At 49.0% G+C, this 26452-nt stretch overlaps 1 protein-coding gene across 1 annotated transcript in view; it reads right to left on the bottom strand.

Annotated features, from left to right (window-relative positions):
• Positions 1 to 26452, bottom strand: part of EPHB2 (EPH receptor B2) — a 66423-nt gene that overhangs the window by 18258 nt on the left and 21713 nt on the right. The window contains exons 2-4 of the mRNA XM_066637446.1: positions 18438 to 18593; positions 16101 to 16436; positions 1770 to 1894 (exon numbers count right to left, since the gene is read on the bottom strand). Of these exons, the coding sequence (XP_066493543.1) occupies positions 1770 to 1894; positions 16101 to 16436; positions 18438 to 18593 (617 nt within the window). The remainder of the gene's footprint in view (positions 1 to 1769; positions 1895 to 16100; positions 16437 to 18437; positions 18594 to 26452) is intronic.

Here is a 26452-nt window from a genome sequence, read left to right as displayed (position 1 = left end):
ACTCCAGGTCTCTCTGATGGGAGGGTCGCCCCCAGTCATCATCCCCCAATCTATCCAGAATAACACCAAATTAAAAGACAAATGTTGAAGAACAGGCGATGGAATGACCTGGGCAGTTTGGCCTGGAGAGGTGGGGTGCCGTTTAGTCCCCCTTCCCCTTCTTTTGAAACAGCTGCTCCCAGCGGTGGACTCTGAAGTGACTCTCTGAAATCAAATCACTGTGGCGCTGTTTTTTTTTATCCCCAAGAAAATCCACACATACATTTAGAGCAATTTCCAGTTGTCCCGTTTCAAATAGGCTCCCAGTGGGAGACAGGTCAAAGCCTCTCTTAACACTGGAGCTGTTTAGAGAGCAACACAGAGGCTGGCTTTAAAAGGAAAAAAAAAAATTACCAAAACAAAAGTGTGCGAGAGATGAATTCTTACTGAAACTCGTCGAGATTCAACTCAGACCCAAACCATATGATACCGCAAACATGGACTGGTTTTTGCAAGCCTCTGGGACTTCCATAAAGAAGAGTTATAAAACGTGAGGGTGATCTGGTTCAGAACTGCGGGGGCGGGGCAAAGGAACAGTGTGGCGTAATGGTTATGGTGGTGGACCAGAGTGAGGAAGATTCAGGTTCACATCCGTCCTCAACCATGATGTTGACTAGGTGAGCTTGCTGAGAGGCTAATAGGAACCAAGCAGAGCCAAGTTCATTGCCCAGAGTTCCTTGGAGAACAGGATGTCTATGCATGTGAAATATAAATCAAAGGCACATTTTTTTTCCAAGCCATGGTCCCAAGCTGGATTGGGCCCCATGCAGCTATGAGGATAGGGGGAAGCATGAAAGGCCCACTAAAATGCTTTGCACTGTGCCCTCAGTAGCCACTTGGATGACTTTTGGGACAGTAACAGCTCTTGGCGTAGGACTGGGATCACTCCGAGGCGGACTCTGTTCCCAGTTAGGCCTATCTGGCTTAGCTTCTGCAGAAACCCATGGGAATGTTGGCTTCCTCAAGAGAGGCTCTGACCCTGCAGCCCCACAATACAGTGCTAGAGGACATCATCCAGAAGGAGAGGGAGACCTCAATGGAGACCCAATGGCAACATTCCCCTCTGTCTGATCTAAGCACATTCTAAGCAGTGAGGATTTCATGTCCATTCATTCCCAACCAAAGAGAGAACCTGCCACGTGCCCTGCAGGGGGAGACAGAGAACAGCACTGCACACTGGGGGATCCTCAGCACTGGCTTGCAGCTCCAGGACTAGGAGGAGGGTGCAGAAAGAACTGCTCGTTCTCTTCTTGCTACAAGGAGGCACACGTATCCGTGTCACACCTTGCGATATCGCCTTGCTATACTTCTTGCAACAACCTTGCAAAGTCATGAGCATTAAGATCAAGGCTGGCCCAAGATCTCCTGATGCGGTATCATCCTGTGGCAAGGAGTTCCACAGGACTAATTGCACTCTGGGTAAAGAAATATGCTTCTGAGAGACTATATGTGGTGCCTGCCCATGTGGGCTGTGAAAGCATCAGGCCATGCCACCAAATGATTCTAGAAAGGACTGTGACAGTGTGAGGAAAAATGTCCCCTCCCTTTTGATGCAATAGCGCAGAACCAAGAGCTAGCATTTGCAAGCACCAGCAGAAGTGGCCCCAGGAAACAGGCTGCCAGTCTCCTTTGTGTCCCCACAGTCATGACAACAGTGTGCCAGGCAGTGATGGCATTCAGACCCAGTATCTTGGGAAGGAGAGAATGCTCACCCCCCAGCCCCTTCGTACCTTTTCATAATACTGCAGCTCATAGTCCAGGATGACTCCGTTGGGCTGGTCGGGCTGGGACCACGAGAGGGTGATGCTGTCCACTGTCCGGCTCACCTGGTGCATGATGGACACAGCGGAAGGGGCTGCGAGAGAGAAAGGCCAGGGTCTGAGCCAATGGCTGGTGAACGTTCCTTGCTTGTCTGCTTCTGATAGGCGCTCCCCATGTCCCCATCACATCAGATACTGGGATAGATGCAAGCAAGATACACCTGTAAGGTCATGGCTCAGGGATGGTGCATCCGCTTTGCCTATCTGAGGCCCCAGTTTTCATCCCCAGCAGGATCTGCAGGTGTGGATGGAAAGGCCACTTCCTGAACTTCTGGAATGCAGCTGCCAGTCTGTGCTGGCAATACTGAGATGGATGGACCAAGGGCAGCTTCATACAATCCCCTGCAATACCAGGCTGGATGAGGGCACCGAGGTACCAGCTGTATCACAGTTGCAGCATAAGTCTCTGCATGTCTACTAGGAAGTAATCCCATTGTGTTCAGTGTGGTTTACTCCCAGGGAAGGACTGCAGCTTCAGTGTCAAACAACTCAACCTGATCTCCCGCCTCTCTGCTGTGGTTCCTGATGATTCATCCCACAAGAGGCAAAACCGCACTGTGCCCACTGCACTGGATGCCCGTGGGGCTGCCCGCGGGGATGGTTGCCTTGTGACTTTTCCAGAAAACCTTCATCCCGCAACCTCCGGGGCAGCCTCTTCCACTGTTAAACGTGAATTGGAGCCTCAAGTCTTTTGCATCCAGACTTCTCCCAAAACTACTGTGCAGTTGATTCAAAAGCCACTTTGCATAGCGCTTGACCCATGTGCAGAGACATACCTGCACACTGGTCAAACACTGCACCAAAGGAATCTGGTCACCACTGTAATGCAATGGCATCACGACTGCTTTTCAGCAGGGTGTTCTCAATACGTAAGTGGGTGTCGTTCACTGAGCAGGGGACAAAGATGCGCAGGGACTATAGTAGAAGAAAGCTATGGCAAGTTACGCATGATTCACTTCTGGAATTATCATCCGTTCATTTACTTATTAAAATGTTTATGAATTCGCCTCTAAGAAGCAAGAACTAAGAAGCAAGAATTGCAGGGAAATAATAAAGGGGTAGCAAAGGAGAAAATCTCCCCACCCCGCTACATGGGTTACTCGATCCCCAGCTGAACTCCGCAGCATGTGTGACTTCTGTACACTTGTGGTTCAGCCAGGAGGTCTCCCCACACCACTGAACACCCACTGATTGTGTCATAGCTGCAGGGGCGCATTGATCACCCTGCTCCGCTTGCCGTCGAACACCCCCTACGCATCCACTCTGCTGACCTGGCTGGACTCCCGCTCCCCTGCCATCTTGGCACCTTCTCTTCCTCCCCGCACCCCTCCCATCTCCAACATGGGCCAGCTCAGAAAAACACCGTGTGATTCGGGTCAGCAAGGTGGCCGCTGTCTCAGAAATGAGTGCTAATTGTGGAAACTGCTGTGTAAAGCTCATGGCAATTCATTACGATAAAACTGACACGGCTCAGTAGGGAACTGTCAGACGGTGGAGAATTGTGTCAGGCTAATGGGAGAACAAAGGCCTTCTTTTCTGTTGTGTTTTTGCAGAGGATTTGTGGCCCCCACAGGACAGCGGAGAAGCTACCTAGCCCTGTTTTTAATAAGGCAGCGTGACTGGTGTACGAGCGTGTGTGTATGCTACGGAGATGGGTATATCTCTCAGCGTCCAAGATTTGGCAGGCAAGCCCTGGAATGCAAGCGCTGCCTTCTCCCAAGCTCCATCTGCAGCTGCCATTCCACGGAGGGGATCTCTGTAACGCGGAAAACAAAATGGTGGCCTCTGGATGGAGTGAGGGCGCTAGAGAGGGAGCAAAAGAGGGGCGGTAGTGTGGGAGGGTTGGCAGAGGGGATCATAGCTGTGGGTGCCAGCATGGCCCACCAGGAAAAAAAAAATCTCAAAGTCACCGTCTGGCTATACCTTTGTTAGGACTCGCCAAAAAGACACGGCATCTTAAAGTAAACGTTTGAGCACTCCAGAACTCTTCCTTTGACTGGAGGATGTTATCTCTCAAGCTTTGAATGCGATCTGATGGAGGCCATCCTTGCGGTGCAAGGCCACACCTGTTTTAACTGGAAACTCTCTGATGTACACAACACCAGCCATCAGGGCCTACCCAAAACCTCCTCCCACCTGAGGTGGCATGCCAGATGATGACACTCATACCCACTGATGTGCCCATCTTTGTTCCTCCTGTTCTCCAATGTCCTTGCTCAGCACTCTCCTCCCCTCCACATTTCCTCTTCCTGTCTGTCCCTCTTTTCCTCTTCCAATCCAAGGAGCAGAAGGAGATGGAAGAGAGGTGAAGGAAGAAGGGGGTCAGAGAAGAACACCCCCCCCACCACCACCACCAGCCTGCTGCCTGATGCTTTAGAGCAGCCATTTTCAACCACTGTGCCATGGCATACTGGTGTGCCGTGAATGGTCCCCAGGTGTGTCGCGGGAGTTTGGTGGAGGGTCATTTATTAATAGGACCATTGGGGGATATGAGTCCCCCACCAACTGCATGGTGTGCCTTGACAATTATCCAAAAACTGATGGTGTGCCTTGACAATTTTAGTACCTTGTCAGTGTGCCATGAGATGAAAAAAGATTGAAAATCACTGCTTTAGAGCCCAATCCTATGCATGTCTAATCAGAAGTACCATTATGGTCAATGGGGCTTACTCCCAGGTAAGTGTGGATAGGATTGCAGCCTCAGTTGGCCTCAAGAACGGGCCGGCCCGAACTCAATATTGAAAGTTAGCCGTTGGCTGAAACTAAGTGGTTCAATAACCAGCCACCCACCTTTCAACTGAATGACTGTCACTTGTCACATTTTTTTTTTTTTTTTGGGGGGGGGGGGTCCTGTTGTGCATATTTTGTTTGCTAAAACTTTTTAAAAATAACAGAGTAAAAAACCATGAAGATTGGTGTTCTGCAGGTCAATGCGTTTGTCGCATTGCAAGCCAAACCAGGGGAATATTATTCTGCAGGTAATGTAATGAAACCATCTCCAAGGGTCTGAACGGGTTACTGCTTTTAAGCTGGTTTCTGAATGGGAACTGAACTGCAGAGTTAAAAAAAAAAAGATCTCTGATGAGTCTGAATCAAAGTGAAACCAGATGAAGTGGACCGTGTAGCCCACAAAAACGTCTGCTATGATAAATGTCTTGACAGCACAATCCAAAGCATGTTTGCGCAGGCGCCAATCCCATTGCGTTAAGTAGGGGGCTTGTGACAGGGACGTGCATTTAAGAGTGTGGCCCAAGTTGCAACAGCGCCACAAGTTTCCTTGTTGTTTTTGCTGCCACAGATCAACATCAGGGTTGCCAGCTCTGACTGAAGCCGTTCCTGGAGATTCCCCCCTCCCCGGCTTGCTGTAAAGTTGGAGATTCCTCGTGGCTCTGTCCAAATCTCTAGGCTTGCTTCCAGTCATCTCCTGGAGACCGATGCTGATTCCCAGAGACTCCGGAACAATCCTGGAGGGCTGCAACTGAGCAAACTTGGCCAGACCATCCATGAGGTCACCTGATGCTGGTTGCAGATCACCTGATGCTGGCTGCAGGTCACCTGATGCTGGTTGCATCAGGGGCAGACCACAAGGGGTTCTAAGGAGGTGGTGGGTTCAGGATGCCTTCCACTCCACCTCTCAGAGCTGTAACTAGGTTGGCGCCTGAGGGGCACCTGCTCCAGGCACCCCTCTGACTCCATCCTAGTTATGGAGGAGGGCGCTGGAGGATTTCTGCCCCCAGTTCTCCCTAGAAGGGGAGCCTCCACAGGAGAAGGAACGGGCAGCACCAAGTAGTCACAATGACCACCTCAGGGAGACCCCAGAATTGATGTCACATGACAGGGAGAAGCTGACCCCATCTTTACCATGCTCCTCATGTAATGACATCATACACGGAAGTGTGGGACTTCTGATTTCATTTCTAGGGACAGAAATAGCTCCGTCCCTGTGGACGAAACCAGAAACCCTACACTTCTAGGTCTGATGGCATTGTGTTAGGATCATGGTAAAGTTTTGGAGTGTTTGTGGGGTTTTTTTGGTAGCACAGAGATGGCAGACCCAAGGCAGCATTTCAAGTTGCACCACCCTGGTAACAAACATGGTTACCCTTCTGCAAATGTTTAATGGTTCCATTCCTACTCTCTCTAATAAGAGGTTCAAAGGGAAGGTGGTGCATTCTCCCCCACCGAAGATCCGGCTTCCTTGCCGTTTCTCCCAATATCACTGAGACCTCAGGAAGCTCTACCCCTCAGGAGAGATGCTGGGATAAGGAGCAGGGGTGACCCAGAACCTCCTGGTGCTGGAAGCAGCATATAAATGCTTTGCTTCTGTTCATGATGCCCCAGCTTCTCCTCTCACTCCTGGAATGGGAAAAGGAAGCAGGGGATGGAATGGAAGTATTTGGGGGGGAGGGGAAGGCTAGAGCAGCAGTTCTCAAAGGTTTTAGCAGCAGGACCCACTTTTTAAAAGGACACTCAATTGGGACCCACCTAGCTTGATAAGACTTAAAAAAAAAAAAAAGGTGATCTAGAAAGAAATTATATTTTTATTTATTTGCAAAAACACTTGATCCATTTCTCGTCATGGGGCAGCCCAAATGAATGGCCTCAAAGCTTGAGGCTTAGTTATGTTATCCAGCCTTCCCCTGCCCTCACTACCTGTCACTGACTGACTTGGAAAAAACACACCATAAAAAAGACGCTCAAACATTTATCTCCCGATCTTTACACAATCTTGCAAACTGCAGGAGCTCGACTCTTTGCAGGGCAGTTCTCAGCTATCTGATTTTTGAATAGTCTTGAATATCCTTGAGAAAATTAGAGCCCAATCTTTCCCTTGCTGCCGTAAAGCAGTCAGCACATGTTGCAAAAGGCACTCCAACAGCGCGTGAGTCAGTGCGCCGAAGCCTCCTGGCCCACCCTCCCACCATGGAACGCAGTGTTCGCCAGTTTGGCATCACTGTGATGATGGGAGGGGGGAGAATAAGATTGGGTTGTTATTTATCTGATCTTTCCATCACCCTTCTTTTCATTGGAGGCTCTGCAGGACCCACCAGAAATCTGGTCCTGACCCACCAAGTGGGTCCTGACCCACAGTTTGAGAAATGCTGGGCTAGAGCATTAGAGAAACACTCTCCCACCACTCTCCTCTTTGGTACCTCTCCCATTTCCAAGCCATGGAGGAGGAACAGCAGTAGAGATAAATGTGGGGACCGAGGTGGGAGCTCCTCACCCGTCCCCTGCCTGATGCAACTGCCTCTGTTGGCCACATGGGTGGGCCGAACATAACATCTGACTTTGCGGCCCTCACCCAAACCATTCTGGAGAGAGTCTGAGAATGAGCTGAATTTTGCAGCCAGCCCTTTCTTTAGGGTCGTGAGGATCTTTCCCTTTGGGTCAGAGAGACTCACAAGCTCCTCTGTGGCACTGGGCTTGGCTCACAAGAGTCAACCGGGGGCTTCTGCTCCGCAAGCACATTTGCCGTGTCACCCTTTGCTCACTCCTGCTCCTTGCTCAGAGCTGGCTGTGTCTGGATTAGCAGGAGAGGTGAATGGGGACAGGGGTGGAGGGTGATCTGTGAATGGCTTAGAGCAGGGATTTGAACCCGATTGTTCGCTGATCCTTTGCAGCCTTTTGTTTCTATGAAAAGTGGTCAATGACTGGCATTAATGCTGAGATTTTCGGGGGTGGGGGCGGGGTGGGACTGATGAGAAGGGAAAAAGCCAACTCAGTTTGATTCCAGCCACTAAAAAGGACAATTTCTAGTTGCTCCATCACCCCAGTTTGGCACTGTCAGTATCACAGGGGTAAGCTGAACACAGATCTGCTGCTATTTATCACCACCACCACCGCCATCATCAACAACAAAACTATATTCATATCCCATCTTTCTGCTCTGAGGATTTCCAAGACAAGCTACAGCAACCACCACCCCTTACAACTGACAGCAGATCAACCAGATCCCAAACCAGAGGAAATCAAATTAAGTTCCCAAACAAAGAAGTCTTTCGCTTCCAGCAGAAGACGCGAGGGAAGGGCAGGCCAATCCGTGAGGCTCTCCACGAGGCCACCTCAGGCAGCAGACTGGGGGAGGGTGAGCTCCCACCTTCATCCATTCGCTCGCCTCCATTTTCTTTCTCCCCCAACTCCCCCAATTGGAATGGAAGAGGGAGACAAAGGAAAGGAAGTGTGGAGGAGAAGAGCATGGTGGGCTAGAGCGTCCTCTTCCGGAGCATGTGAACTTTTTGTTGAAAAGCGGTATATAAATACAGTTAACAACAACAACAACAACAACAACATTGTTCTCTTCCTTTTGCAATCCAGAGAGTAGGAGGAGCACAGACCGGACGCAACTGCATTTGACGTGCCACTGCAGGATTTAGGAGGTCTTGTGTCAGCCCTGTGGCACACACTGTGTGGATCTCTGCGGCCAGGAGGTCTAAGTACCAGGTCTGGTTATAGCGAGGACCCAGTAATGATCCAGTAATTCCCAAACTTTTTAGAGGCTCTGTAGGCTGCTGCCTAATCTATAAATGCCAAGCGGTGCGGCTATATTGGTGAGTGGGCAGCTGTGCTCCCCCCAAAGAGCAGATTGTTTAACCCTTGATGCGCATAGCCTAATCTGTCCTGTCCATTTTGTGACCCACTGGTGGACCCAGGACCCACAATTTGAGAACCGCTGCAGTAATCTATTCCCATGTCCAATTTCATATGGTGGGTATGGGGAATGCTGAAAAAAAGCCTCCCAAGGTGAACTCAGAGAATAGAGTGGGTTGTGGTGGAGAACATGGACCTGATCTGAAGAGCTCCCCACGCCCACCGTAACCTCTGTTCCTCCTCTCCAGCGTGAAGCCCAAGCCTTTAGAAGAGCCAAGCATCCTCACAGGCAGGCAGCTTGCTTCGTTGTGGGTGGGTTGGGGAAGACGTGCGGGGAGGGGGGTCAACTGACATGTTATTTACGACCTGGGACCACATGCCAGCCATGAAACCGGGGTCCTTCTCCAGTTTCCCTTTCCAGTCAGCAATACTGCCAGCGCCAATACGGTTTGCTGTTTTCCATGGCACCCCTCCCCGTCAGCTGCCAGGTCTGCAGAGTGAATCTCATCTGCCCCCCCCAATAAGCCATTCCCCCTCCGCTGTCCCGCGGCAATCAAAGGGGCTCCTTGGCTGCCCGGGCTCAGCCGCCAGGGTTGGGTTACTGGCAGCAGAGTCCGTCTCTGATCACATTAATCCCCCATAACTCGTGTCAAGTCTCGGGAACAGCAGCAGGACTGGCTAAACCCTTCTCCCTCAGGAGCACTGAGGAATGAGACCGAGCAAAGAGGAAGGAGCAGCTGGGGGTCTTCCGGCCTCTCCTTCGAACACTCACTCAAAAGTTCGTCTCCGAGTGTCGAGTTACTTCTGGCCACCAGCGGGCCCACCGGGATTTGTGGCATTTTCAATTACTGTCCAGCAGGCGCGGCTGTGCTGGGGGTCAGGGTCAAAAATGTCTTGGGGGTGGTGGTGGTTTGGAGTGGAGGGGGGGCACAGCAGGCTGGGAGAACCAGATGGATGTACGGATAGTGGAAGTGAAGGATTTGGGGAGATTCTGAAAGCACCCCAGAGAAAGTGTTTTGGGTGTCTTGTGTCTTTCATTCTAAAACCAAATATTATGAATAGTCTTTTGACTTTTAACTTCAGATTTAGTTCTGCCTTTCAGGCTCAAAAATAAGAAAGGAGTAAGTTTTGTCCTAACATCATCCCAAAGATGGAAAAAGAAAAAAAAAATATGGAAGAAGGAGCTGGGAAACTAATCAGTGCCGCTAGACATTTTTACATCTTTTGAAAGAAAAATAAAAGTATTTCCAATTTAATTTAATTGAACATTGTTTAATGCTCTGGCGTTCTGGTATATTTATCTTACGTTTGTCCTTACCAGCTGCTTCAGAAGCCCAAGTTTTAAAACCAAACTGGTGCTGTGCAGCAGCGAAGAGCCTGATAGCACGATCCTAGCACATGACTACTCAGAAGCAGGTTTCGTTGAGTTCAGTGGAGCTTACTCCCTGGAAAGCGTGCACAGGATTGCAGCCTGAGTTACAAATCAGGACTCTCTTGGTTAGAATCTCTGCAGTGGACTCGCTCAGGGGCCTTTAGAAAGCCTCTGCCTCAGTCTTCCCCATCTGCAATATGGAGATAATAATACCTACCGTACAAAGATGCTGCAAGGACAATAACTAGGCAATATACACAAAGTGCTATATAAATGCTAAGCATTACTATTTTTAACATGAACAAAATAAGTTGAGGTTGAGAGCAAGTGCAGTGGGGACAGTGTCAAACTAGGGTCAGGGAGAGCTGGATTCAACCCCCCTCCCCCCAGCCATGAAGCTCGACTGAGTAACGGCTCAATAAAACCCTCAGGTTCAAGAGCAGTCTACTTCATATATTAGCAAGGGAGCAATGATAGCTGGGGGCCAATTCCCTTCATCTCCTGCTTCTGGGCTTCCCAGCTGGTGGGCCACTGTAGAAAAGAAGCTGGACAAGAGGGGCCTTGGGCCTGATCCAGCAGGGCTCTTCTTACGTTCCCATAGGATAAGGCTTTATTCTGTTGCGTACCTGGTCTCTGACCATGGCTGTGGAGGGGACATGAGCGCATGGGGTAGGGAAGACAGGCCTACAAAATCCTGTGGTCGCTTCCAAATTTACAATTCTACCTTCCATCCATCACTTCTCTGCCCCCACCCAAGGAAAGGGGCAAGGTGCCTAGTAGCTGCGCATGGTGCCTCAGCCACAGATTGGAGTACAGTCTGTAGAAAAATACCTGTATCGCCCCACACCCAGGCTGCATTTTGCACGCCCACTCTCCCACAGAATGCACATGGTTGTATGCATTCTGTGCCTCAGTGATCAGACTGTGTGGTCTTCATTGGTCCATAATTAACTGGTCCAAAACCAGGACCAGCCCCACATCTCCTGACACCCAAGGCAGCATGGCAAATGACAAAACCCCCAGACCCAATGATGTTCGAGCCTCTGTTCCTCCAATGCTCGAGCTCAGCACTCTGCTCCCCACTTCATTTCCTCTTCCTCTCGGTCCCCTTCTTCCTTTTCCAAATCCAGGGAGTGGAAGGAGAGTGAGAAGCAATGGAGGCAAGAAGATGGACAGAGAAGAGTGCCCCTCCACCAAACCGCTGCCTGAGGGCCCAGTTCTATTCAACTTCCCAGCACTGATGCAACTGCAATGCAGCACCGGGACAAGGGGACCAACACTCCTTTACTTTAAAGGGGCCTGTGACAGCCCCCCTACCGCAGAATGCAGTGCACACCCCATTGGTATGGCGGCATCAGTGCTGGAAAGTGGGGCAGGATTGGGCCCTGAGGCAACTGTTTCATAGCCCAATCCTGAGCTGCCTGGGGCAGCACCGCTCGGCAGCACCACGAGGGCTGCCGCCGCATCCAGCACCTCCCATGCTACGGCGGGAGGCACCTCGGGAGCAGGGGACGTTCGTCCCTTTCCCCCGGGTAAGGGAGGCAGCTCCGCAATGGGGCTACTCTCTTTAGCGGTGCCCTTTGGGCGCAGCTAAAGTAAAGGCGCTCGCGTAAGGCATACAGGCTGCACGAGCTGAGCTCCGCGGGTCCTCCTCCCGCCCGCCCCCAGGCACACCTCTGGCATGCCCACCCTCCCCGCATCACACTGGCCTCCCCCCTCCCTGGAACGCCCCTGTCCCCGCCCCATTTGCTGTTCCGCAGCCCGGTGGTGGCAGGCACTGTCCGGGCACCTGCCGGACAGTGGCTCAGCACCGGCCAGAGCTGAGCTACCTCCTGGTGGTAAACCCCACAAATGTGCCTTATGGTATGTTTGTTACTGTGGTCCGCACAGCAGAGGCGTGGAGTGGACCATAGGATTGGGCCCTCAGTTGGCTTCATGCATGGGCCGGCCCTGTCCATAATTGCAGGAATACCTGAATGGTGCTACCTCACTTGCTTCCTGCAAATCTCTTTCAAAAATCCGCCTTTTTCCTATGGTCACACAGTTTTAGAATGTGGAGGTATAACTGATACACAGGCTGAAGGGGGTTATGTGTTCGTTGGTTAAGAATTTCTTATAAAATGGAGCAATAGTCTCCCATGAGTACCTGAGAGAACAGAATATGATTGGTCCTTTCACCCCATTTTTGTAAAGTCAGGGTTGACATCAAAAATAGTCTGTGGATTGGGATCTTTTTTTAGAGATTTAATATCTTCTGAAGATCTTGTTGCTGCTGACCAGTAAAAAAGTGTAATTGTCTAGAACAGTGTTTCTCAAACTGTGGGTCGGGACCCACTAGGTGGGTCGCAAGCCAATTTCAGGTGGGTCCCCATTCATTTCATTATTTTATTTTTAATATATTAGACTTGTTGCTACCATGGTATGTGACTGCATTTGGGGAAATGTTACAGACCTGTACTTTTATCTACTATGAATACTATGTATATGCTTTTAATAATAATAGTCAATGGGACTTACTCTTGGGTAAGGGTGGGTAGGATTGCAGCCTAGGATTGTTAAATCCTGCTTGATGATGTCACTTCCGGTCATGACATCACTTTCGGTGGGTCCTGACAGATTCACATTCTAAAAAGTGGTACCAAATGTGTGACAACCACTAGTCTAGAATGTATAAACAGTGACATTGCTAGGAAGGTGTGGGGCATGCAGCCCATACTGGGTGATGCTCACAGGGGGGTGACACCACTACTGGTCAAAATTTTTAAATTCTTCATATTTTTGAATAATACCATCATGTTATATATCATTCAATGTGTAATTCCATGCGGAATGCAAGGAAGCAAACCATGTTGGAATATCTCTATTCTATCAAAAGTTATAGCCAAAAAACCAGTGGGGGTGGGGTGATGGTGCATCACCCACTCTGGGTGCTGCAACATCCACTGCATGGGAGGAGGTCCATCAGGGGGGTGACGCACTGGCCTCCTGCACTGGGTGGTGCAAACCCTAGAGATTTATGCAAACACTTTGCATAAAATCTTGATTAGAAGAAGAAGGGATTGTATTTTAATTAAATCATGCTGGGAGAAAGTCTTTCAGGCTGTTCTTAATGACAGCAGCCAGGAGCCGATATGCTTAGATGGGCCAAAATTCTCCTTGGGTGTGGCAGCTAAAGGAGAATTTTTCCATACAATTCTCTGATATTTAACTCCAGCCAGGCTGGACAGAAATTATGAAACAATAGATAAAACTGGCTGGGTATACAATAACAGCAGTGTAGATTCTATAAATATTAGGAAATATTGTAAGGGAGTTGACTGTATTATTGGGAAAAATGAGGAGCATATCTAACGTCTCAGTGAAGTATTTTCTTTGCATTTAAAAGATAAAAAGGACACGAAGCTGAAATTATTGCAGGTGCCTTCTCTCTTCCACACTGCCTCCACCTCTTTCCTTCTCTCAGCTGTACCTACTTAAACTGTAAACACCTTAAGATAGCCACTTTCAACCACTGTGCCGTGGCACATTAGTGTGCCATGAGCGGTCTACAGGTGTGCCACAGGAATTTGGGAGAAAGTCATTTATTAGTAAGGTCAATGGGGGTGTGTGAGCCCCCACTGGTAGCATGGTGTGCCTTGGCAATTATCAAAAAAAGATCAAGATTTGAGTATTTTTTCTTCTGCCATTTGCAACTAAAGAGATCCTAAATGAGGGGCAAAGTGCTTATTTCTGGTATGACCTGCCTTAGGACGTCACTTCCTGCTTTATGACATCACTTCTGGCCTTCAGCAGGCATCGTGAATGCTATTCAATCCACTTTATGACTGAATCCACTTTATGACTCTATGATTTGCTGTTTTATGCTCTTTTTATTCTGACTTTATTGTGACTCCTGTTTTTATGGCCTCTGTTAATGTGTTTTTAATATGTTTTTATCTGTGTTAAATCATGCTTTTTAAAATTGCTTTTACATGTTGTAAGCCGCCCTGGGTCCCTTTCAGGGAGAAGGGCGGGATACAAATAAAGATGATGATGATGATGATGATGATGATTTATGAAACGAGTTTGACACCCCTGCTTTATAAGGAACATGGGCTATATGATCTGTTTTCACACTCTTTTCTGTCCCCCTTGCCTCACTCTAGAAGTGGAACAAATGATTCTAGGGGAGCCACCCCCCCACCAAAAAAAAAGTTTAGTTTGAGCAAATCATTATGATCACAAATAGGAGTTTCTAAGTGGTAACACCAATGACTACATACATTTTGCTGTCTTAAAAACTTAAGACTTCTTATTGGATATATTTGGGATGCTGAATCCAAAAACGGTACTGGTTTTGTCCTATTGGCTCTAGTTTTGGGAGTATAGCATAGCCTCATTATATGCTGATTTAAGCATGGCTTAAAGCAGAGGTTCCCAAACTCCTACCAGGGAATAGGGAACCTCGTAAGTCCATGCGGGGTGGGGCGGGAGCGAAGGGGGGAAGGCCTGACGGTGCAGTAGCGATCACAGCATCGCGGGGTCCCAACAATATGTGAGTGTACCTGGGGAAGCTGCTAAAAGCGTCCATGACGGTCCTGGAGGCTTGCAACTCCTGCGCAGCTCTCTCCATGTGGCTCTGATTGCTGAATGGAGCTCACTTTCGGTTTGCACATGTGACTTCCGTTCAGCAATCGGAGCACAGAGGGGGCTGCATGGGGGGCTGTGAGTCTCTAGGACCCTCGTGGATGCTTCAGCAGCCCTCCAGGTACACTCACGTATTGCTGGGAGTCTGTGGCACCGCAATTGCTGCGGTGCCGTCGGGACCCTATTACTGGACCACTCCCCTTAAGGGGGAATGCCCCAGTTTACATGGTCAATGGTGGGTCGTGACCCACAGTTTGGGAATCTCTGGCTTAAAGCAAGGCTTCCTCACAAGGAAGCTGCTTGAATCGGCATATAAGGTGGCTGTTCCCCCAAAACTAGAGCCAATTGGGCAAAATCAATCCTGTTTATGGATTCAGCGCCCCAGAAATATCCTAAATTGGTTCAAACATCCTTGGCTACTAAAAGGGATTTTTGGTTTTGGTAGGCTTGTGCTATCTATAAGTATAGGAAATCTCAGGGGCTCAGTACCCTGCTGGGGAAATGGTGGATACTGGAGCATTGCCTCTCCTTTGGAAATCCTAAATCCCCCACCCCTTCTCTCTCCTGGAGCTGCCACAGCCATTCTTGTTTCCTGCCAGCTCCTCTTTTTTCCAGCCCCACACTGGATTTGTGTGTGTGTGCGTCCACAGCTTCTGTTTCCAGCTGTTAATGAGGAACATCAAGGCTGCCAGGCAGTGCTGGGAGCCGGCAAAAGAATCCTGCCTCTAATTACAGGAGAATTAGCAAGCAGACAGTTACTGTTTAGTGCTAATGAATAGATATATTAAGGAAGGCATCACCCAGGTTGGGAGCAGGAGCCTCACATGCATAACAAGGCAGGGCCTGGTTGGGGGGGGGGTAATGTGTGGAGTTCAGACAGAAGAGGGGATCTGCCCTCCCCCCACTCCACCACCACCCCCTCCTCTTTCTCACTGCAAAGGTGGAAATGTTCACAGCTGTTGCAATCAAGTAGAAAGTGTGCCCTTTAATGACACAGGGTGAGATTTTAAGTATGCAAAGAGAGGTTGGGAGTGTCCTTTTTGCAGCATCTAGGTGAAGTAAGTCTCTTTACGGAATCTGAAAAGGTTACAGCTGAAAGGGATCCAGGTGGTCATCTAGCCCAACCCACTGCTCAGTGAAAGCATCTTTTTCTAGGGTATTCGTTGGCCCTATGCAAGACATTCCTGGCTGCCCAGTTTGAACTTCTTGTTTGAAGAAGGTGCCCACCAGCCTTCCCTGTAAGTTGCATAGCCAAGAAACTGCACACCTGGAATATAAGTCCTGCATAGTCTCCCTTTTGGAAATTCAGAGCTCCATGATGATGACATCATGCCAAGTGTTCCTCTAATTTCTGAAGGGTGTGCACAGAGCCCTACGGTGGCTGCGTGGGGTTGGCTTTGGTGTACTCTGCGATGCTCATCCATTGGTTTCCATCAGACTCAGACTCTGCCTCGCCTCGCTTTTGAGCCCGATTGTTTCAGAACCTGACCACTACCTTATCACTGATTACATCATCTGATCCTGGCATCTCCGCACACAACCTTCCTGCTATGGAGACTGAATACTGGGACATTTTCTCTCATTGCTAGTTACAGATCACACTGGGCCCTGAGAACAGTTTCCCAGTAGGGAAAAGGAACCGAGAACCTTACCAGCCTGGTTGGTGGTGATGTTGACCGAAGCAAACTGTGGCGAGAAAGGACTCTGGTCCGTCACTCCGTTCACAGCTTGGATCTCAAAGGTGTACTGGGTGTGGGCTAGGAGATCACTGATGTAGACACGAGGCTCCGTCAGGCCGAGCTGGCGTGGCGTAAACTGCACATTGTCCCCGCAGCGGGTGCAGGCTCCCCGGCCCGAGCTGCAGCTCTTGCAGATGATGTTGTAGACCAGGTCCTCGCGGCCCCCTGAGTCCCGGGGTGGGCTCCACTCCAGCATCAGAGAGGTCTCGTTCACACTGGAGATGACAGATTGTGGAGCTGATGGGATGGCTGTAAGAGGGAAGAGGAGGAAGGAACGGCACGAAGACAGATAAATTATTCCATTCTTAAATGGTGGTGGGACTGGAACAGGGCATTGAAGGAGGTGTGCTTTCCCCATCAAGTGCACCTCTGGCCACAAGTCCCCCTGTCCCTATATTAATAAAAAACCTCAATCCTATAATGGATAACAAAAAAACATCCAACAGCTTCCTAACCTCTCCTTTGCCCCCCCCCCACCTGTGCATCTGAGGGTCAAATCAGGGGTGACTTTCATCATGTCATAGAATCATAGAGTTGGAATAGATCCACAAGGTCAACTAGTCCAACCCCCTACTTGTAGCAGAAAATCCTCCTACAGCATCTCTAGCAGGTGCTTGTCAAGCCTGTAAATGTCACCGTTCCTGTAAATCACACACACCATGGATGGGCAATACCAAACCTGATCCAGCTTGGGGCATAAGGCAGGGTTAGCTAAAACTCCCTTTGTGACCCTGAGTGTGGATGACATCAGGTGTTGGCCACTGTCTGGCAAGGCTAATGTCTGGCACGTCTGCCAGATGGCCACACAGTGGCATCGACTGCAGTACTGGTGGGTGAACTTGGTTAAGGGGCTCATGCCACCCTTCTGCCCACCATACCTCATCTACATATGGAAGCGTCCCCTAAAGGACCCACCTTGTTCCTATGTTCGCTCCCATTGGTCAGTGAGGAGGAGGGAGGAGTTGCCAAAGGTGGCTGCAGAAGCATCTCAGTGATGAGTTGAAGATTAAAAAAGACATGTACAGGAAATGGAAGATGGGACTGGGGAGGTGTACAGAGCCAAGTCTTGTAGGGCAAGGGTCAGGAATGCTAAAGTTCAGCAAGAGCTGTGGCTGGCCAGAGATATCAAGAACAACAAAAAGGTATACCCAAAGAAAGGTATGTCCTTTTTTTAGGTATGCTCAAAGAAAGAGGAAGAGAAATGAGGGGGTGGGATTGCTCCTGGATAAAGATGCCCAGTTGGTGTCTGGAGTCAAAGAGAGGGTGGAGTTGCTCAACTCCTACTTTGCATCTTGTCTACTCTCAGAAGGAGGACTGTGCAAATGTGGGTGCTGGATCCTTGGGTGATGGGGGGATAGGCTTACATCTCCACAGAGGTAATGAGAACCTGGACAACACAGGTCTGCAGATCAGGATTGACAGGGAGCTAGTCACAAACCACTTAACTGGCCTAAATGAATTCATTTGGACGGGATGAACTGCACCCTAGGGTACTAAAGGAACTTGTGGATGTACTTGAAGAGCCTCTGTCAATTATCCTGGAGGACCGCTAGACTGGAAGCAGGCTGATGTGGTCCCAATCTTTAAAAAGGGGGAAAAAGAAGACCTGGAAAATTGCAGACCCATCAGCCTGACTTCAATAACTGGGGAAGATATTAGAACAAATTATAAAAACACACAGTCTGCACACATCTAGACAACAACTCAGTGAATAATAGAACCCAGCATGGATATGTCAAAAATAAATCTCGCCAGACAAATCTCATCTCCTTTTCAATTGTTACTGGCTTACTGGATGGTGGGAATGCTGTGGATGCAATTAATCTTGTCTTCAGTAAAGAATGCGACAAGGTTCCACATGACATCCTAATCACGTCTGGTCCTCAGTCAATGGAGGGCACTCGTCGTCAGTTCTCCACTTTGCTGCTCAAAGCAGCCATTCTGGTTGGCCTTGCGGCTGGGCCAGTCCTGTGCTAAGGGCCAGCAACTTGGTGCTAGAGAACACACTCTGCCTGCAGAAGTTACTGGGTTCTTAACAGTATCTCCATGCAGAGCGATGAGCAATCTCAGCCCGAAACCCTTGGATTGCTGCTGTCGGACAGTGCTTATGACACTGCAGTCACTGGCCCAAGGGTCAATTTCATACTTCCATTTTGTAAGTCAATTTCATACATAACTCTCATTTTCTGCTGGGACTTGTGGCACACGCTGGGGTTTCGAACGCCCCCTCCCCCAATTTGCAAGACGTACTGGTGCACGGCATGTCCAGCGGGTCGGAGTCTGCACGATAATAGCTGTTCCGGCAAACACAGTTGGTGGCTCCTTCGGAAGTCGTCCGGCTGTTGATGGGGCAGTGGACGCAGCCCTCGTCACCCTGGCTGGCTTTGAAGGTCCCGGAGGGGCAACCTAGAGCAGCAACAATAAACGGGGGGGACGACACACTCTGTTAAGAGGTAGAATTGAAAGAGGCAGGTGGCAGGTATGCGCTCAGGAAAAAGCACCCATGCCTGAGACATGACAATGTAAAATTCTCAGGCTGAGGTCTGCAGCAAGGGGCCGCCCCATTTATTCAAGAGGCCAACCTCCACACTCCCAGGTCCTGGCTGCAAAAAATAAACACATTATGTCACCAGAAGCGTGATCCGCTATTATGATGCAACATCACACATGTACAAGCAATGCACACACCAGCAGCACATGTGATTTGTACTCTTGAATTTCTCAGGCTACCCTCAGTGCTCATGTTCCCTGGGAAGCACAAGGATTGGTACATGGACGGACAAACACAGGCACACACATCAAACTGCTGCGCACACAGGCAGAACATACACCCTGCTAACGGTGTTTTAAATTGTCAACTTTGCACACTGCCGTGCCCTGACGGGGCCTTCCACTGTCAGCCCTTTGCTCACACAGCCCCAGAACCAGGGGACAGTCACGAAACCTGAGTGGAGAGTTAGAATAGATAAAAGACAACATTTCTTTACCAGGCGAGTAATTAATCTGCGGAACTCCTTGCCACAGGATGCACGGATGGCACCTGGCCAAGGTGCCTTGAAAAGGGGATTGGAAAGATTATGGCTGAAATGTCCATGACAAGTGACAGGCCATGATGGGGATGTGCAACCTCTGGGTTTTAGAATTAGGCTGTCTATGAATGCCAGATGCTAGGGGTGGGCAACAGGATGCAGGTATCTTGTGGTGTCCTCCCAGAGGTATCTGGTGGGCCACTGTGAGATCCAGGAAGCTGGAGTAGATGGGCCTTTGGTCTGATCCAGCAGTTCTCTTATATCCATCCCCCCCTCCAGCCAAGAACTGGCCCCTGTTCCATTGTGTCTGGAGACAGAGTTCCTTCTGTGTAACCGGAGGAGTTGCTCACTCCCTTGACAATAGAGGCAGCTCCAGTAAAAACGATCGCCTTACTTCTGCTGCATCTCTTAACCCTGCCACACCGCCCGCAATCCCATACCCTCCACCACGCAGGACAGGGCTCTGAGTGCCGACCCTTCCCCCTTGCCCTTGTGGGCAGGAGCAGCTGCGCGCTGAAGATGAGATTCTTCCACCCCACCCTCGCCCACCCCCCAAGCCCCAGACCATTTCAGGGGAATAATGACCCCATCCTCGACTCCAGCGCTGGAGCTTTGTCCCCCAGCAACAGCTGCAGCTCCAGCCCCCCCTCCCCCGATCCCCAGGATGTATCTGTGTGAGTCTTTTCATAGGCTCAAGGTCTAGTTAGATTTTTCTTGATTTCTTCATGAAATCCCTAGACTGCCGTTCTTTAAAGAGACTTACAGGAAAAGAAAAATTAAGAACCACTTTGTGAACGTTTTTTGTTCTTTTTTGTTGTTGAAAACAACAAGAACAACACTTTGCGCAACTGGATGCCCAGCAATAACACCAGCCGAATTATATGCAATCCTATCTTGCACTGGAACAGGCAGGCCAGGGGGTCTGCGCTGTATCCAGTGCAAGACAGGTGCACCAAAGTGGCTCAGCCAGAGGCAAGAGGAAACTCTTCCCCTTACCTCCAGGTACGCCACTGCAGCCCCTATGGGTCTTCTTGGACTTGTGCCACCACCTGAGAGAGCGCGGAACTGCTTCAAGTCATTCTGCACTGCTCGGGAACAGGGGTTGGGATCCAGCATAAGAGCTGGGTCCCAGCCCTGGCTCCTATTCCCCGCCTGCCTGCCCCGGGACCGCCCTCTGCCCACCCTCCCCCTGCCCCGGAAAACCTCCCTCCCGCCTCCTCCCCACCCACCCTGAGCTTTCCGACGCAAGGCTTTATCCCTGAGTTGGCACGGAGGCTGGGTTCACCCTCCGTGGGCCGTCACATGACCCTGTGCTGGCCTAGCCGACTCATGAGGAGGCGAAACATGCTTTACGGCACATTTACGACCCTCCTGGGCCAGCGCAAGCGACTTGCGCCAGCCCAACCCCAGGTCAGGATTGAGCCCTTACAAGAGACTGCCGTAATTGGCACAGCGTCCATCCTTTGTTGGTACCTCATCTACACCCAGACATCAAGCAGATGTCTGTGTGGATGAGGATTTGCCAGCTGATAAATGTTGTGGTTTTTGTGTGTACATATATGATCATTATTAGCTGTGTTGTCATTTTGATGGGAATAAAATCATAATAATAGTTGCACCAGTTGTTGTTGGAGCCCTATGCACAATACCAAGATACTTGGAAAAACACCAGCACATCTTGCCTGGGGGTATCTGAAATCACTACACAACAACTACAGAAAACAGCCTTACTTGGAATAGCACACATTTTACAAAAATATGATATAAGTGAATATTCCAGGTTCTTGGGAAGAGTCCGATATTGAACAGGCTAAATCCAGCCACCAACCTTTGGCAGGCTGAGCCGAAGAAGCATAATAATGATGAAAACCCTCTAATACAGCGATTTTCAAACTTTTTCATTTCATGGCACACTGACAAGGCACGGAAATGGTCAAGGCCCACCATCAGGTTTTTGGCAATTGACAAGGCACACCATGCTGCCAGTGGGGGGCTCACATCTCCATTGGCCCTCCTAATAAATGACCTTCTCCCAAATTCCTGTGGCACACCTGTAGACCACTCGTGGCACACCAGTGTGCCATGGCACAGTGGTTGAAAATGGTTGCTCTAATACAATATCTGACTGAGGCCCAGTCAAGCCAGCATGAATGAAATCAGAGCACTGGGAAAAGGTTACCAAATGGGGAAAAAAATTCTTTTAATTTCTTTTTAAAGGCTGAAGTTGTGAGGACTATGAGGACCATCTTAGGAAAGGAGTACCAGGACTGTGGGGCCATCACCGATGAGACAATTCCTCTGGGACCTGCAAACCAGATCTCTGTTATAGGACGGCTTCAGATGCCAATTTCAGGGTCTGGGAAGGTTGGTATAGAAGAAGGTATGCTTTAAATTGGGGTTGCCTACCTAGTCCTTCTGTTGGCGGCACGGAAGGTGGGACATGAGAATCTAGCAGCAGAGCATCCGACCCTATGGAGCAAAGAGATGATATCCTATCCTAAGGGGAGGTGGTTAGCGCTATGGAGTGAGCTGGAAGGTGCACATTTTACCGCAGCAAGACCCCCAGAGGATCATGGGAGCCTTGCAGCCAGATTGCAGCGCATTCTAGAATGTTATACCACATATCCTTGGTTTTGCGGCACTGGTTTGGCATAGTGGAAGGATGCAAGAGGCAGAGAATCACCATTGTCACTTAACACACACACACAGACACACACACACCCCAGTTGCTAACTTTTACAGTTGCCAAGGGGGAAAAGAAAAAATGAAGCCATAGGAGCCAAAAGTTGGTCTGGTGACATTTCAGAATCCAGTAAGAGGATGGCTGGAGTGTGGGTTGGGGGAGAGGGAGAGAATAGGGTCATGTATAGCTCTCTCTCTCTCTCTCTGTCTGTGTGTGTGTGTGTGTGTGTGTGTGTGTGTCCCCACAAGCCTTCTCTCTATAAACATCTATTCCCAAGTGACATCTCCTTGATTCATTCCCCCTTGCTCCTTGCCAACGACTTTCAAATTGTGAAGGGCTGAAGGGGGAAAATTAAAAATAAAAAAGCCACATTTTGGATCACATTTTGGATCATAATAAATCAAGAAAGGAAAGAACATATGGAAATGCTCTGATGTCTAGATCCGTTGCTCTCATTGCAAATCTAGGGGCTTATCGAGGCAGAACTATGGAGAGGAATTTCCATAAGTTATTTACAGAATTATTTACAGATAACCACAATGACCTCCCCACCCCCCAGTATCAACTTAGCCAGTTGTGGACCTGGACAGATCTTGACCTGCCTTTCTCCTTGCAAACGGGCACAGTTCTCAAAAGCACCCGCAAAGAACTGTGGCTGTGCCAAGCCCAAAGGATTCTGTTCCTTGGGTTTTTGCATACTCTGTGTCTCCCCAGTAAACGTTTGCAAACTTCTGGCACGAAGACTGGGAGGCAAGTCCAGGATGCAAATTCCACATCCCTTGCCTGGTGGGCTCCAGTGTGCATTTGGAGGTGTCTCTCAACGTATTCAGATCCAGACTCGTTGAATCAGGCACGAGAGGGTGAAGCCAAAGACTCAGGAATCCAGAGGCATCTCTTCAGCTGCTGGGTACGGCAGAGAACTTTGGCAATCTCGCTATCTATCTGTCGCGACAGTGGGGGAAGAGCAGGCTGTAGATGACAGCTTGCTGAGAGAAGTCAGGACAAATTAAATCTCTGCGAGGGACAAACTCTATGCTGCAGGCAGTTATGTTTGATTTCCCCCCAAATTTGTGTCCGTCCGTCCCCTGATAAAACACAACTGCGAAACATTGCAGAGGGGATGTTTTTCCACTTGGGGTGGGGAAAAAAAAAATCATGACCCCAGATGCTTTTATCTCTTCAGGGAAAAAAGATATAGAGATCTGTATCATTTCTCCTGGAAGGGGGGGGAAGCTGGAGAAGGAGACACAGCTGATTAAAAATAATAATAATAAAGTACTTCCTTCCCCCTCACCCTTAAAAACAAACTTGGGGTACAGTTCTATTCACACTTACTAGAAAGCAAGCTTCACTGAGGAATTTACGGGCACAAGACTGAGCTGGTAACATTTTTGTTGTGTATCTTTCAGCACAGGAGGGGGGGGAAGAAATAACACAGCTCTGTTTGATTTAAAATATACTCACAAACCCGTCAACACTTCACAGTTGAAAACAGGGACACGCTTGTTAGCACCCCTTTTCTCATAACAAGGATCACCGCTCAAGGCCTCCTCCAATCACCAGGACTCACTGCCAAAGGCTCAGCTCTGGCTCTGGCATGCCGTATTCATTTATTCTGCAATATCCTGTTCTCTGCTGATTTCCAGAGGATGATTTGGACATTGGTATGGCGCAGCGGCTAAGCGGCTGAGAAAGAATCTTAGCATCACAGAGTTGGAAGGGGCTGCTCTGCAGGGTACTTTTTCTGGGACCAAACCCAGAGCAGTGGTGATTATACGATCAAGGGTGGATCAGTGAACTTTCACCTCTGTGACTGCTGTCCACAGTTCATCGTCCCTGACCTAGAGACAGGAAACAATCCTTCCGGGCAGACCCTGGTCTGTCTCCGGACACACACCCGTCAATCTGGCTTTCACTTTTCTGAAAGCCTGAAATGGCCTGGCATTCCACACTCAACTTCACCCAGCCCTGAAGAGTGGCACTCTTCTTCAGGACTTCAAACAGCCCAGGACATGAACCTTGGAATACTTTTGGGGTCTTGTGGGAGGGGAAAAAGAAAGAACTTATTTAAAAAATTCCATTCCCTTGAATCCTTCCCCTGCTGCACTATTTCATGCTACAGATCAGGCTAGGAGCTGGCACTCAAAGTATTTAATTGTAATACAGCTGGGAGTGTTGGTGGAGAAAGGGAAAAAAAGGCATCCTTTTTCCCTGTCTGACTTCTAGAAACAGTTTTTTACAGTCCAGGGAGGTGAATTTTGACTGTCAAGGCACACATCCTGAGGTTGCAATCCGATCCACACTTACCTGGGAGTAAGCCCCATTGACTATAATAGGACTTACGTCGGAGTAGATAGGCATAGGATTGGGCTCACAGAGGCTAGAATAAGCCAATATCCTCTTGTCCTGCTCCCCCCCCATTCCCTTTCTTAAACACAGGCATACGCTGGACAACCTGGCTCAAGTGGGGAGTTTTTCACAGGTCCACTGAAGATTCTGGAAGGTCACTGGACTATTTGGGACAATCCAGTGGCCCTGTGTTCCCTTTTGCCTGGTCACTGATAAGAGCTGAGACATGTCCACCTACTCATGAGTAAACGTGCATGTGTGGCTCAGTTTCACTTTCCATAGGGCTCAATACAGTTTCTTCATCAGCTTGGTGGGGAGGGGACTTCCTTCCCAAGAGTTTGTTGGGGCCTATATTTATTTGTTCGGGGCCATTCTGGTGGCGTTTGGTTCCCCTCAACCTGCCCGCCAAAGTGGACCATGGCACAGTTGCCTGCTCGCGAGTAAACAAACAAATGCTACTCCTTTCAGTTTCCATAGGGCTCAATACATTTTCCTTACCAGCTATCAGTTTGTCAGTTTCGTGAGCCACCAAAATGACCCACAGTTTGGGAACCACTGCGCTACTGCATTTTTGAGGTGGCCCTATTTCATATTCACATTGATGGGCATGTGGCCACTTGAGTTTGGTTTTGGAGTAGAGAGGATGAACTGGCTGCTATTGGAGAGGATGAACCAAGAGTAGTGGTCCTCTCTTGAACTTGTTGGAAGCCTGAGAATCCCCACTATTGGCTGAGAAGAGAAATGAAACTTCCAGTTCTCATGATTATGATTCTTACTGACAGCAGAGTTCTAAAAATGCATCCAAAGACTGGGTGTGCTGTCAGTGAGCACATAACATACATACACACAAGCAAATCAAAACAAACCAAAAAGGGGATGCGCAGTTCAATTCTGAACAGTTCAGTTTCTGCATGAATGCTGAATCAGTGACCTGGCTCCTAAGAATAGTTTTAGTTATTACAGAGGAAAAAAAAAAAAAAAACTCAGCAAAAGCCAAGCAGGGCAGAGTACATCAATGAAGGCCATGGCATAGATACTGTCCCCTAGCTCCTGTCCTATCCACCCACCTGTCCCCAATCTCTGTACCCTTCCTTCATTTCATTCCTGCCCCTGAGAAACAATATGCTGAATCTTAGAAGGAAAACAAATTATGCAAGATAGAATGACAACATATATATTTTTTTTTTAAACTTTGATTGCAACAACCTTATAACATACAATATAATACATATCCTTTGGGTGGGCCAGTGCGGTTATGAAGGAACCATCCTCCACTGAACCGGCTCTCAGGAGGAACGTTTGTAAATCAGATATGGCCAGCTCCAGGCTCATAAAGCAGCAAATAATAAAATGTATTAAAGCATATGCACACAGAGAACCTTGAGATTTTAATCACTGCTTTCAAGCTAGCCCTTTCCTGTTACATCAGAAGGACTTCCCGCAGCTGTGGTTAAGGATTTCAGAAGAATGGCATCACAGGAGACGTGTCATGGTGGGGGAGAGCAAACGCATGGCTGCTTGTGGCTTGGCCCCTAGTCCATGGCTGATACTTTGCTATGAGCCTGCACATCCCAGTAGCATCTTACCAGGGCCCTTATGCCTCTGAGAGATGTCCACTGCAATTGGGGGAAATAGCTGCAGAAAGTCAGCATTATCCCTCCCCCCAAAAACTGAGTGGGGCATGCAAGGGAAGGATAGAGTGGATACAGGGATGTTCTTTTCCCTCTCGCACAACACCAGATCCAGGGAACATCCCTTAAAACTGAGTATCCAGAGAGTTAGAATATATAAAATATTTCTTTACCCAGTGTGTCAAGTCTGTGGAACTCCTTACCACAGGATGTGGTGATGGTGTCTGGTCTAGGTGCCTTTAAAAGGGGACTGGACAGATTTCTAGAAGAAAAGTCCATCACAGCTTCCAAGCCATGATGGGAATGGGCAAACTCCTGGTTCTAGAAGTAGGCAACCTCCAAATGCCAGATGCAAGGGAATGACAACAGGATGCAAGTCTCTTGTTGTCTTGTGTGCTCCTTGAGGCATCTGGTGGGCCACTGTGAGATATAGGAAGGTGGACTAGATGAGCCCTTTAACCTGATCCGGCAGGGCTCTTATGTTCTTAGGAATCAGTGACTTTTAATTCAATGAAAGAACACGCATAGTGCTCTTTGCCAAGCGGTTGTCACATTCCCCAAGGGGAGTAAGTA

This window comes from Tiliqua scincoides, chromosome 9 (genome assembly GCF_035046505.1).
Source record: "Tiliqua scincoides isolate rTilSci1 chromosome 9, rTilSci1.hap2, whole genome shotgun sequence".
Lineage (NCBI taxonomy): Eukaryota > Metazoa > Chordata > Lepidosauria > Squamata > Scincidae > Tiliqua > Tiliqua scincoides.
Note: the sequence above shows the minus strand (reverse complement) of the source record. Positions and strands in the feature narration are given on the sequence as shown.